Source organism: Procambarus clarkii, chromosome 18 (assembly GCF_040958095.1).
Source record: "Procambarus clarkii isolate CNS0578487 chromosome 18, FALCON_Pclarkii_2.0, whole genome shotgun sequence".
In the NCBI taxonomy this organism is placed as follows: domain Eukaryota; kingdom Metazoa; phylum Arthropoda; class Malacostraca; order Decapoda; family Cambaridae; genus Procambarus; species Procambarus clarkii.
Genome location: NC_091167.1, coordinates 43,007,683 through 43,020,225, shown reverse-complemented (window position 1 = coordinate 43,020,225; position 12,543 = coordinate 43,007,683). Strand labels below are relative to the sequence as shown.

At 46.0% G+C, this 12,543-nt stretch overlaps 1 protein-coding gene across 1 annotated transcript in view; it reads left to right on the top strand.

The window, feature by feature from the left end:
• Hgsnat (Heparan-alpha-glucosaminide N-acetyltransferase) overlaps nt 1-10,690 on the top strand; it is a 39,144-nt gene extending 28,454 nt beyond the window's left edge. Inside the window, exons 11-14 of the mRNA XM_045736866.2 lie at nt 4,701-4,879; nt 7,698-7,884; nt 9,040-9,152; nt 9,604-10,690. Of these exons, the coding sequence (XP_045592822.1) occupies nt 4,701-4,879; nt 7,698-7,884; nt 9,040-9,152; nt 9,604-9,785 (661 nt within the window). The 3' untranslated portion in view covers nt 9,786-10,690. The remainder of the gene's footprint in view (nt 1-4,700; nt 4,880-7,697; nt 7,885-9,039; nt 9,153-9,603) is intronic.
• The last annotated feature ends 1,853 nt before the right edge of the window (nt 10,691-12,543 follow it).

The following is a 12,543-nucleotide window of genomic DNA, read 5'->3' as shown; positions in this document are numbered from 1 at the left end:
ATTGTTCTGCTGCTCGTATCTTTGTGGGGAAATGGTACACAGTTTGTTCCATTTATCTCCCCCCGAGTGTCCCGCTCTCTCTTCCTGATTTGAAACACCTCCTGGACTCCTTGCCGGAGCCTGTGCTCCTGCTGGGTGACTTCAATTGTCGTCATTCTCTTTGGGGTGACGTTCTGACGAATACCCGGGGTCGCCTCCTTGAGCCGTTTCTCCTCTCTTCTTCCCTGTCTCTTCTGAATTCTGGTGAGCCCACTCATTTGGACTCTCGGACTCGCGCCCTTTCTTGTCTTGATCTTTCTCTCTGCTCTTCTTCTCTTTACTTAGATTTCACGTGGCAGGTTCTTGATGACCTCCATGGAAGTGATCATTTCCCCATCCTTGTTTCCTTTTTCTCTTTTCGCCCTTCCCTCTCTTTCCCTAGGTGGCAGTTTGCTAAGGCAGACTGGACCCTATTTACCCTCAGTGCTGCTCTCCCTGACCTCTCCCTTCTGCCTCTCTCTCGCGCTCTTCTCCTTTTTCATGACACTGTCTTCAACGCTGCCCTCTGCTCTATTCCTCGCTCTTCCTCTCGGGGTCCACGGAAGTGCGTTCCCTGGTGGAATGCGGACTGTGCTCGGGCTGTCCGCTGTAAGCGTGCAGCCTGGAAGAGGCACCGCCGTAGGCAGACGACCGATTCTTTTCTTTTCTTTCGGAAAGCGAGTGCGGTGGCCCGTAGGGCCATCCGTACGGCTAAACGTGAATGTTGGGCATCTTATGTCTCAACAATTACGTCCGAGACCCCTCTGGCCCAGATCTGGAAGCGTATCCGCAAGATAGCGGGTAAGTTCGTTCCCGATGTTTCACCGGTCCTTCACCTCCATGATACTCTTGTGGCGGACCCGTTGCAGGTCGCTTCCGAACTGGGTTCCCATTTTTCTTCTGTTAGCTCTGGTCTTCATCTTCCCCAATCTTTCCTTCTTCGTAAATCTGTCCTTGAGTCTCGTCCTTTAGATTTCTGCACTCATCTTCAGCTTCCCTATAATGATCCCTTCTCTCTCTCTGAACTTCGTTCTGCCCTGGCCCTCTGCGGTTCTACGGCGGCGGGCTCCGATGGTATTCATTATGAGATGCTTCGCCATCTCCCTCCGAGCACGTCTCAGTATTTACTGAGTCTGTATAATCGGATCTGGGAGTCGTCGTCAGTCCCTGAGGACTGGCTCGATGCCGTTGTCCTCCCTGTTCGCAAACCGGGGTCTCTGGGTACTTCCCCTAAGGACTTTCGCCCTATTGCTCTCACAAGTTGTGTCTGCAAACTCTTTGAACGTATGGTTAACGTTCGTCTGATGTGGTTCCTGGAACACCATCACCTCCTCTCCCCTTCTCAATTTGGTTTCCGCAAGTGCCGCAGCACGACAGATGTCCTGGTGAACTTGGAGGTCTATATTCGTACTGCTTTTGCTGCGAAGACCTCCGTTGTTGCCGTCCTTTTTGACCTAGAAAAGGCTTACGACACCACTTGGCGTTATCATATCCTATCTCAACTTCATTCTTTTGGCCTTCGTGGTCATCTCCCTCTCTTTCTCCGCAGCTTCCTCTCTCGTCGTTCCTTTCGGGTGCGCCTTGGTACCGCTCTCTCTCCCTCTTTGCAGCAATACGAAGGTGTGCCCCAGGGTAGTGTTCTGAGCACTACTCTTTTTCTTGTTGCCCTCAATGGTCTTCTTTCCTCTCTTCCTTCTGGTGTCTTCTCCGCTCTCTATGTCGATGATCTTACCCTTTGTTGTCAGGGTGATGATTCGCCTCTCCTTCAACGCCGGCTTCAACTTGCAATTGATGCCGTGTCGTCTTGGGCCACAGGTCATGGCTTCAAGTTCTCTACTTCTAAGACTTGTGCCATGACTTTTACGCGGAAACGGGTTGTTCTTCGTCCCTCTTTGTCACTTTATGGTCATCCCCTTGAATACAAAGATTCCGCGAAGCTTTTGGGGTTATTCCTTGACACTCGTTTGTCTTGGTCTCCCCATATCTCTTACCTCCGTGTTGAGTGCTCTAAGGCCCTTACCCTCCTTCGGGTCTTGTCCCATACTTCTTGGGGGGCAGATAGGCGCACTCTCCTTGCTTTACATTCCTCTCTCGTCCTGTCTAAGCTCGATTATGGTTGCCCTGCTTACTCGTCTGCTTCTCCTTCTACTCTTCGCCGTCTTGATGCTTTGCACCATACTGGGTTGCGCCTCAGTTCTGGTGCCTTTCGTTCGACTCCCATCCTTAGCTTGTATGTTGACACTGGCTTCCTGTCTCTCCAGGACCGCCGTGATCGCTACTGTCTTCGCTATCTTGCGCGGTCCTTGCAACATCCTTCCTCTCGCCTCTGTCGTGCTTTAACTTTTACCCCTCCTGCGGTTCCTGTTCCTCTTCACCACCTCCCTCTTTCTGTCCGGTTATCTCACCTACAGGATTCTCTCTCCGTTCGTATTTCTGATGTTTCTCCTCGTGTTGTTCCTTCTTTGCCCCCGTGGAGGGTCCCTCTTCCGCGGTTTTGTACTTCCTTGACCCGTATCACTAAAGCTTTTACCCCTCCTACGGTTCTAAAACGCCTTTTCCTCGAGCACTTTTCTTCTCACTCCCGCTCCGTTTCTGTCTTCACCGATGGGTCTAAGTCAGCGGACGGTGTTGGCTACTCTGTTGTTTTTCCTGATCGCACTTATATGTGTCGCTTGCCTCCGGAGACTAGCATCTTTACAGCAGAACTTTATGCTATTCTCTATGCTCTTCGTTTCCTGCTTTCTCGTTGTCAGTCTTCCTTTGTGGTTGTTGTTGACTCTCGTAGTGCCCTCATGGCTCTCGGGTCCTTTAATCCGGTTCATCCAGTAGTTGTCGAGATCCAGCATTGGCTGTTTCTCGTTCACAGTAAATTTAAGTCGGTTGAGTTTTGTTGGGTTCCCAGCCATATTGGTGTGTCTTTAAATGAGCGTGCGGATGCTGCCGCTAAGGAAGCTGTCCGCTCTTGTCCCATCTCTCGTAAAGGCATTCCGTATTCCGACTTTTACCCAGTTATCCATTCCTCAGTTCTTACCCGTTGGCAGGCTTCTTGGTTGTCTGTTACTGGTAACAAGCTACGTACTCTTAAATGTTGTGTTTCCTCGTGGCCGTCCTCCTTCCACCGTAACCGGCGGTGGGAAACAGCTCTGGCGAGGTTGCGTATTGGCCATACTCGCTTAACCCATGGTCACTTGATGGAGCGCCGCCCTGCTCCTTATTGTCCTAGTTGCATTGTCCCTCTTACGGTCGTGCTTGTCCTTCTTGAATGTCCTGACTTCCAGGACGAGCGTGTGTCTTGCTTTCCGACCGCCCCTCGCGGTCACCTGTCCCTCGATAGAATTCTTGGTGACTCGGATACTTTTGATATCGTTCGCCTTATGCGTTTTTGTTCTCGTATTGGCATCCTTGGTGATATTTAGCGCCCTCTGATTATTTTGCGTATTTGATGGTGCTACATAGCCTTCCCGGTTTGGTGCCTTCTTTTGATAATTACTTACTTACTTACTTCACAACCGAGTCCCATATTTTTCGTGAGTCCCAGGGCTTTACTGTCCCATTTGCTCTGCTTTGTTTACCTTACCGTTTGTATGTTTTGGTTCCGGCCACCTTTCTGGTGGCCTATTTTTGGTTAGGGCAACCAACGATCCCCTAATCCTTGTGCCTCTTTAAAGTTGAACCAAGTTTTGGCCTCTGATCTCCGGTAGACATATATGACTCTCAAGGGCCTGGCGTGGATTGCATCACTGAAGTGTGCCAAGCAGCATGCACCAAGGAGTTTTCAATAGGAACCCTTCCAGAAACGGGAATGCATGGGTCTCCATGGCCAGAAAACGGACGGTAGGGGGGACACACTTGAGCATAATTCGCTTGTGCGGTCACAGCAGGCAGCAGAGATGAGAAGGGGCCCCCACATCTGGGGGGCTGGTCCCAAACCTGCACACAGAAATAACACCACATGAGACCAGAAGGCATGGCAGGATGTGCAGAATACCTCCGTTGAAAAGCAGAGGTGCAACAGGTACTCTGAGAACTCTTTCAACATCAGAGACCCGAGACTGTTCAATTCGTTTCCACTATACATAAGGGGCATAACTGGGCGACCCCTCATAGTGTTCAAAAGAGAGCTCGATAAGCACCTCCAAAGGATACCTGTTCAACCAGACATATGTGTGGCTGCAAGCAGCCGCATCAAACATCCTGTTTGGATGCGCTTCCACTTGACCTTATAACCTCACCTTGACCCTCGGAATCACCGCAAGAGGTATCTGCCTGAGGGCAGCGCACAAGAATCCCCTCACCACACCCTTGAGGGGGTTAAGTTTAGGTTCAAGAAAGACCTGGGTTAATACTGCATTTGGAAACAAGGTTGTTGGTTTATGGAACAAATTATTAAGTAACATAATAGCCTTGAGTTCGCTGGATTATTTCAAACATAGGGTTGACATATGTATGACCGAGTTGAGGTGGATATATATTGAAGCTGTCTCGTTTGGGCCAATTGGCAGATTGCAGCTTCTCTTATTATTATCTTCCTATTCTTACCCAGCACTTCCAACGTGAGTCCCAAGTCAAGTTATTTTCATTCCTTACCATGTCTTTAGGTCAATATAAAAATCTCTTAAAATATCCTTAAACTGTTGCAAAGTGTATTCGTGATGACGACGAGTGCGTGTGTATTTGGCTAGGGGTTACCTGGGACCTGGAGGTGTGGCGCTGCTACAGAATGGGACGCCGTCGCCTGAGTGTGTGGGGGGCGCCACAGGAGAGGTGGACCGCTGGCTCCTCACCACCCAGCACATATACCAGAACCCCACAGCCAAGTTGGTCTATAAGACTGCGGCCTTCGATCCAGAGGGAGTCCTGGGTGAGTCCTGCCTTCCGTGACCACTCTAACGATTGTGTTTGTCTCAATGTGTTATTAACTCTTGCTATCATTTGTTTCCAGTTACAAATAGAAGCTGTGTTTGTTGTGTTTCAGCTTCCTTGTCTAATTCAAGTTTCTCAACTTCCGGTAGAGTTAGTACACAGTAATCTATAATAACACTGTAATCAATTATGCATCTATATTTTCTAGAGTTTGCAGCAATATACCCGAGGGCCAATATATTTCTAGTGGCCTCGACGGGGATAGGAAACCAACATCTTGTCAAAGGTCCCCACATTGTTCCTGTTTGTTTTTCTATCTGGATTTTAAGATGAAGTAATGTCTTGGAATATACGGCTTCAGTGGGTAGACGAATCCATGGGCTTATAACCCAATGGCTGAAAAAAACATTTTTTTTTTTTGCCCTGCATTGTGGCTCGATTTAAGGATCTCGATGAAATCTGACCTGTCACGTCTGGTTCACAGTGTAGTTGGCCTTGTGGACCTCAACCTTTCCTGGTATGAGAGTTGGCTTAGTTCTGGCATGATTTGTGTCGCTCTGTGTTGAACTTTCTTCAAAGCAGCTGTCTTTTTCACAGTTAAATCTCCATGGTTGGATACTGTAGTCCAGATGGGGTGCACTAGAGACTTTCCTGGGGGCTGAGTGAGTGTTCCTGGGGGCTGAGTGATTGTTCCTGAGGGCTGAGTGAGTGTTCCTGGGGGCTGAGTGATTGTTCCTGGGGGCTGAGTGAGTATTCCTGGGGGCTGAGTGAGTGCTCCTGGGGGCTGAGATTGTTCCTGGGGGGCTGAGTGAGTGTTCGTGGGGGGCTGAGTGAGTGTTCCTGGGGCTGAGTGATTGTTCCTAGGGGCTGAGATTGTTCGTGGGGGCTGAGTGAGTGTTCCTGGGGGCTGAGTGAGTGTTCCTGGGGGCCGAGTGAGTGTTCCTGGGGGCTGAGTGAGTGCTCCTGGGGGCTGAATGATTGTTCCTGGGGGGCTGAATGATTGTTCCTGGGGGGCTGAGTGATTGTTCCTGGGGGCTAAGTGATTGTTCCTGGGGGCTGAGTGATTGTTCCTGGGGGTTGAGAGATTGTTCCTGAGGGTTGAGTGAGTGTTCCTGGAGCTGAATGATTTTTTTTTGTTCCTGGGGACTGAGTGATTGTTCCTTGGGCCTGAGGGATTGTTCCTAGGGGCTGAGTGATTATGTGTAGTTGGAGTGTTGAACAGTCTCGGGCCTCTGATGTTGATATAGTTCTCTCTCAGAGTACCTATTGCACCTCTGCTTTTCAACAGGGTATTCTGCACATCCTGCCATGCCCTCTGGTCTTATGTGTTATTTCTGTGTTCAGATTTGAAACCAGTCCCTCTAATATCTTCCTCGTGTAGATTATTATGTATCTCTCTCACCTACACTCTAGCGAATACAGATTTATAACTTTTAATCGGTCCCAATAATCAAGATTACCTACAGAGTAGTTCTAGCAGTAAAGGATCTTTGCACGCTCTCTAGGTCAGCAATTCCTCCATCTCCGAATGGGGCTGTTAGAGTGCAACAATATTCAACCCTCGAGAGCACTAGTGTCTTAAAAAGAATCATCATCGGTGTGGCATCCCTTGTTTGGAAGGTCCTTGTTATCCAACCTGTTATTTGTAGTAGAACCCCAAGCACAGATACCATAATTGACATAAGGATAGAGGAGAGAGTAATGGTGTGTTACCAGGGCAGGGTGCCAAGTCATGTGGGAATAATAAGGAATGACATTGCAGACAATGCTGCAAAACCTGCAAGAGAAGAAATTTAGACATTTATATATCACAGAGTCTATCACATATTAAGAAAGTAATTTGAAATAGAGCAATGGAAAAGATGAACAGTGACCACAACACAGCAGTTGCAACATCAGGATCTGAGGGTTGGTACAAGAATTTGACCAACTACGAACCACTTATTTTGATGAAAGGGAGCAGTAGAAAAACAGAAGTACACACATTGCATCAGGCTTGGATACCCATGTGCATGGGAAATAGGCTTACAGGTTCCAGAAGACGATAGGAAATGTCAGCACTGTGGAGAAAGGGCCGACAGGTCACTGGAACATTATCTAACACAGTGCACAGTTAAGAACCCAATAAGATTTCAAGTAAGATTCAACAGAGAAGGAGTTGTTAAACACATTTTGATTATTATTAACATCTTTATAAAACACATGGGGCAAAATCTTCCTGAAGCGACCATACGAGTCATTACTACTCATACTCCGCCTAAGTAAAACAGAAACAAGTAACACTTAGTGGGTCAGCCAGAGGCTTATGGACCGTGCAGGAATATCCCTGAAAAAAAAACAGAGCATAGCGAAATACATAATACTGTATCTGATTTTAGAAATAATGCCAATTGCTTAAAAAATAATTATTTTTTATACCTGTATTTAGTATATGGCACATGGAAATTTAACTTGTTATCAATGAGAACATGAAGGAATTCGGATATTGTTAATTATTAATGTTTATTTGATCAATGGATTTATTACCAAACAAAATAAAGAAGGATTTTTCAATGTTAAGGTGAGTTTCTGAACAGTGAGCTAAAGGTGATTTTTTATTTTTTAGTTCAGTATTCACTGTGTCATTTTGAATAAGAGGGTTTTAGTGATAAGTCTCTTGAGTAATGTTCAGCCCCTCCCTCTTGAGTAACGTTCGACCCCTCCCTCTTGAGTAATGTTCGGCCCCTCCCTCTTGCGTAATGTTCGGCCCCTCCCCTCTTTGGTAACGCTTGGTCCCTCCCTCTTGAGTAACGCTCGGCCCCTCCCTCCCCACACAGGGTCGCTGACGTCCATCTTCCAGGTGTTCCTGGGGCTGCAGGCCGGGATGGTGGTGCAGACTCACCACACCCACAGGGGACGCCTGGGGCGCTGGGTGGCCTGGGGACTCCTGCTGGGGGCTGTGGGCGCCGGTCTCTGCGCCGCCTCCATCAACGATGGTGTCATCCCCGTCAACAAGAACTTGTGGTGGGTTTTCAATACAATACTTTGAAAACAAAGTATATAAAAAAAAAAGTATTTCACAAAAAAATCACAATTTAAAAAAAAATCTTATACCCTACCTGCACTATTCTTGCCATGATCATATTATATGTAACTATCGATATATGCAAATTTAGTTATACATAATAAATAAAAACAATTACAAAATAAGAGTAAGATGTGTGATCAAAATGTTTCAAAAGTAATTATTCATGTAATGTTTGAATATTATCACTAGCGATGGTGTGGGGCAGTCCACCCTGGTCTGGCACATCAGGATCTGGTATACATGGTGTGTATGGTGTGGGACAGTCCACCCTGGTCTGGTAAATCAGGACCTGGTATACATGGTGTGGGACAGTCCACCCTGGTCTGGCACACCAGGACCTGGTATACATGGTGTGGGACAGTCCACCCTGGTCTGGTACACCAGGACCTGGTATACATGGTGTGGGACAGTCCACCCTGGTCTGGCACATCAGGACCTGGTATACATGGTGTGGGACAGTCCACCCTGGTCTGGCACATCAGGATCTGGTATACATGGTGTGTATGGTGTGGGACAGTCCACCCTGGTCTGGTAAATCAGGACCTGGTATACATGGTGTGGGACAGTCCACCCTGGTCTGGCACACCAGGACCTGGTATACATGGTGTGGGACAGTCCACCCTGGTCTGGTACACCAGGACCTGGTATACATGGTGTGGGACAGTCCACCCTGGTCTGGCACATCAGGACCTGGTATACATGGTGTGGGACAGTCCACCCTGGTCTGGTACACCAGGACCTGGTATACATGGTGTGGGACAGTCCACCCTGGTCTGCAACACCTGGGTGGACTGGTGATGCAGATGTGACAGATTCATCTTGCAGGAGAGTTCAGGTTACCTCGGTGACACCCTGATTAGGGAGATTGTTGCTGTTGGCTGCCCTTGTAACACATGACCAGGTGCTGGTATCTGAGCACCTGGGAGCTCATGACTCAACAGCCTGTGAGGGTCGAGTCATAACTCACTGGACACCTGTTTGCATGTACAGTTAATAGTATCCACATAATACAGTCAATTTCGTAAGAAGCATGTTGATCACACCTCGCCTGAATATTGATGACCGGAGCTCTGAGTGCGGTGTGTTGACAGGTCGCTCTCCTTCGTCATGGTCACCTCCTGCTTCGCCTGCTTCCTGCTGGCACTCTGCTACCTGTTGGTTGACGTCTGGGGTGTGTGGAGCGGCGCCCCCTTCTACCAGGCAGGTCAGTACCTGGGCCAGTATGCCCCCCTCCTTGATGACAAGGCAGTGGCAAGATAAGTGTGTGAGCATATTATTGAAAGATCCATTGTGTGCATTGATGCATGTGTAGGAGGCCAATGAAAGGACACCAATGTGATACATTTCAGGTGTACTGTATATATTTTGTCAAAACCTTTTAGGTGTATAAATTTTGTCAAAACCTGTCATGTTGTAAAGTTGAGTTACAGCTTGCAGTTCTGTTGCTTGATAAATCTTTATTTATGATATACTAAATTCGTATTTGATGTCATTGTGATAAAGAGAGCAGCAATCAAAGTAGTTTGGTGAGATGAAGAGCCTGTCACACTGGGTCAGGACATTCTCCTCTTCCCCACCTATACATGGGACTTCAGTTACAGTTCAGTAAATACTGTAATTATATTTCATGCCTCTCAAGCAAATATATTTTTCAGGAATGAACAGCATATTCCTGTACGTCGGACACAACGTAACGTATAATGTATTCCCTTGGCACTACGCTGTGGGTCGCATGAACACCCACCTGGCCATACTGACGGAGACCCTGTGGGGCACCACACTCTGGGTCCTCACTGCACTCTATCTACACCACAAGGGCAAGTTCTACACCGTGTGAACTGTGATGCACCATCATCTTCTCCCCAATGGTCACCACCAACCGTCGTCATCTCCCTAGTGGTCACCACCACCAACTCTCAAACCCGAGTTACTCAACAAATTTATTCTAACTTTCAGTAGGAAAGATGAGCTTAATATTAATAGCACATAACTGATTGTAAATATTTGGTGTATAAGGTTTGTTTACATGTTGTAGTAGGTGTTGACATGTGTTAGCATGGCAACACTAAGCTGTAATGGTAGATGATGACATGTGTTAGCATGGCAACACTAAGCTGTCAGCACCGCAGTGCAGCTCCGGCGGTCACATAACTTGCCAACAATCCCACCTATGCGCCTGAAATTTGTATTTATTGGCAACTATCTGCTCCTAAGTACCAATATGTAGTGATGAACAAGCACAAAGTTAACATTTTGTACTTTAAATTTTATATATGAGAAATAACAGTTAAAATCAAGCTTAAACATTCATAGGCCTAGTATAGCACACATAAGTACTAAGATAATATTAGGCCTAAGATTGCAAGGACAAATTAGGTTAGGTGATTTAGTTTGATTTTGTATTGAAGAGAATGTAATTTGGGCTAATTCAGTACTACTAAACGTGAACATGTTGGAGTCCAACACTACGTATTGGTACTTAGGCCTAAATCCATGCTGTAGGCAGTCATTTTTGAAGGATGGGCCGTATAAATTATGTACATCCAGGAAACGAATTAACTAAACTACTGTATATTGTATGTTCAATTTCAGAATTAATCCAGCTCTCTGTAGTAGTTTGTAGTCTTTGAAAATTCTAAATCTAAACCCATTACATGTTGGCTCTATTCCTGCAGTTGTGGTTAAGCCACCAATGCTGCTGTATCATGTTCTGTATACTTTAAATAAACATTATTATTATTATTTCACACAGGAATCACAATATCGTGATATATCAAATAAATAAATCCAAAAGGGCCTTGATGCAACCCGTCCTCTTATTAATTAAGTCGCTTTTTGCTCGTATGCGTACTAAGCCAGAAATGATTGTAACAGAAAATGAAATCGGCTCACGAGAGTGATGTACGATCCTGTTTTCTGTTTTGGGGCTTACTCGGTCAGGTTAGTAGAGGAAACTTTCAATTAACAGTTTTCATGACATTTTGAAACCTTAGGAGAACTCCCTGCTGCCCTAACCTACCAGAGGACCTTTAACTTGCTGTTTTCGGTCCATTTCATTTGAAAAATTAATTTTAATTTTTTTTTTAAATTCCAATTTGGCAATTTTTGCCGTAGTGCACCTGAGCGAAAAGCGACGTAATTTGTAAGCAAACGTGCTGCTTGATTAAGGTTTAAACCTATGCACTAGATGGTCCCAGACACGCTCTAGTCAACTGTACCACCACGTGGAAAAGAATTGCAACATGGAGTGCTTACAGTTGACTAGAGCACTTCTGGGAACATCCAGCGCATAGGTTCAAACCCTCATCAAGGCCCTTGTGAATTTGTTCACTTGATATATCACTCTCTGGTGCTTCTTTTTTGCTCTCTGGAGTCCTCACTGTTGGGAGTTAAAGGGCTTGTGCTCACTCGTACATCTCGGCGGCAACAAGCACAATACCTGTACCCTCTATCAGATTATTTTACAGGAACCTCTTTTCCGTGGCTTATAAAATGGAGGAAAGAGTCCTGAAAGATATTATTGATAGGAATGTTATCACCACAGACACCAATCAGAAGATACAATTAACAATACATTACAAAAACAAGAAGACCGCCAACTTACTTACAAAGAACTCTCCAGACACCAAGCAGAACGCATTAAGAGAAACCAACATCGTCTATGCCTTCACATGCCCACTTGGGGACTGTCAGCCCCAAAAATCTCAGTATATAACTCAGTGTTAAGGGACAGGAAGCCAGAGTGTATTCATACATGTTTGTCTTTTTTATTTTATCGAGGTCGCACCCCCCCCCCCTCTCAAAATGGAATTACAGACCCCACCCAGGATGTAACCCCACAACAAGCCGACTAACTCCTGACTACCTACTCACTGCTAGGTGAACAGAGTCATTAGCTGAAAGGAAATGTGCCCCTCCATTTCTGTCCCACCTGGGACTCAAACCCGGAATTCTCAATTGTGTGTTGAGAACGAACCCGACTGTTCTACCAGGAATATTATAGCCAACCTATAGGCAAGACAACAATGTCTCTCTCTAGACGATTAACAATGCACAAGCAACAGGGCTCCATCAAGGAGCATATATTCTCCACACTTAACCAGACCAGCACCAGAGACATCTTAACAAGTAGCACTGAAATAATGGTCAGGTATAACAACATCAGAAGACTGAACCTTAGTGAGGCACTATACATCAAAAAGTCAAGGCCAGCAATCAACAACCAATTAACACATAATTACATTCTACTCACTCCAAGACCCCGAAACACTGCAGAGATAGGATCGAATGACCCTACATTACTAACACAAGCAGCAAGAAGAACATAAGATGCCATAGGATGTTGATACATTATTGTTGTTATAGATTTTAGCTACTCAGAATGAAATATCCATGTAGCACGGGCTATAGTGAGCACATAATTGAATTTGATTATTCGCGATAACCTTGTTACTGTAATATTTGGGCCAAAGTTTTAAATGGAGGTGGGGGTTTCCTCCTTCACCCCTCCGGTTTCTTTTTCGCTTCTGTTTTAGCACACTAGTTATAGTCTTGTTAACATTATCTTGGTGACGGATGTAGATGCACAATGTTCA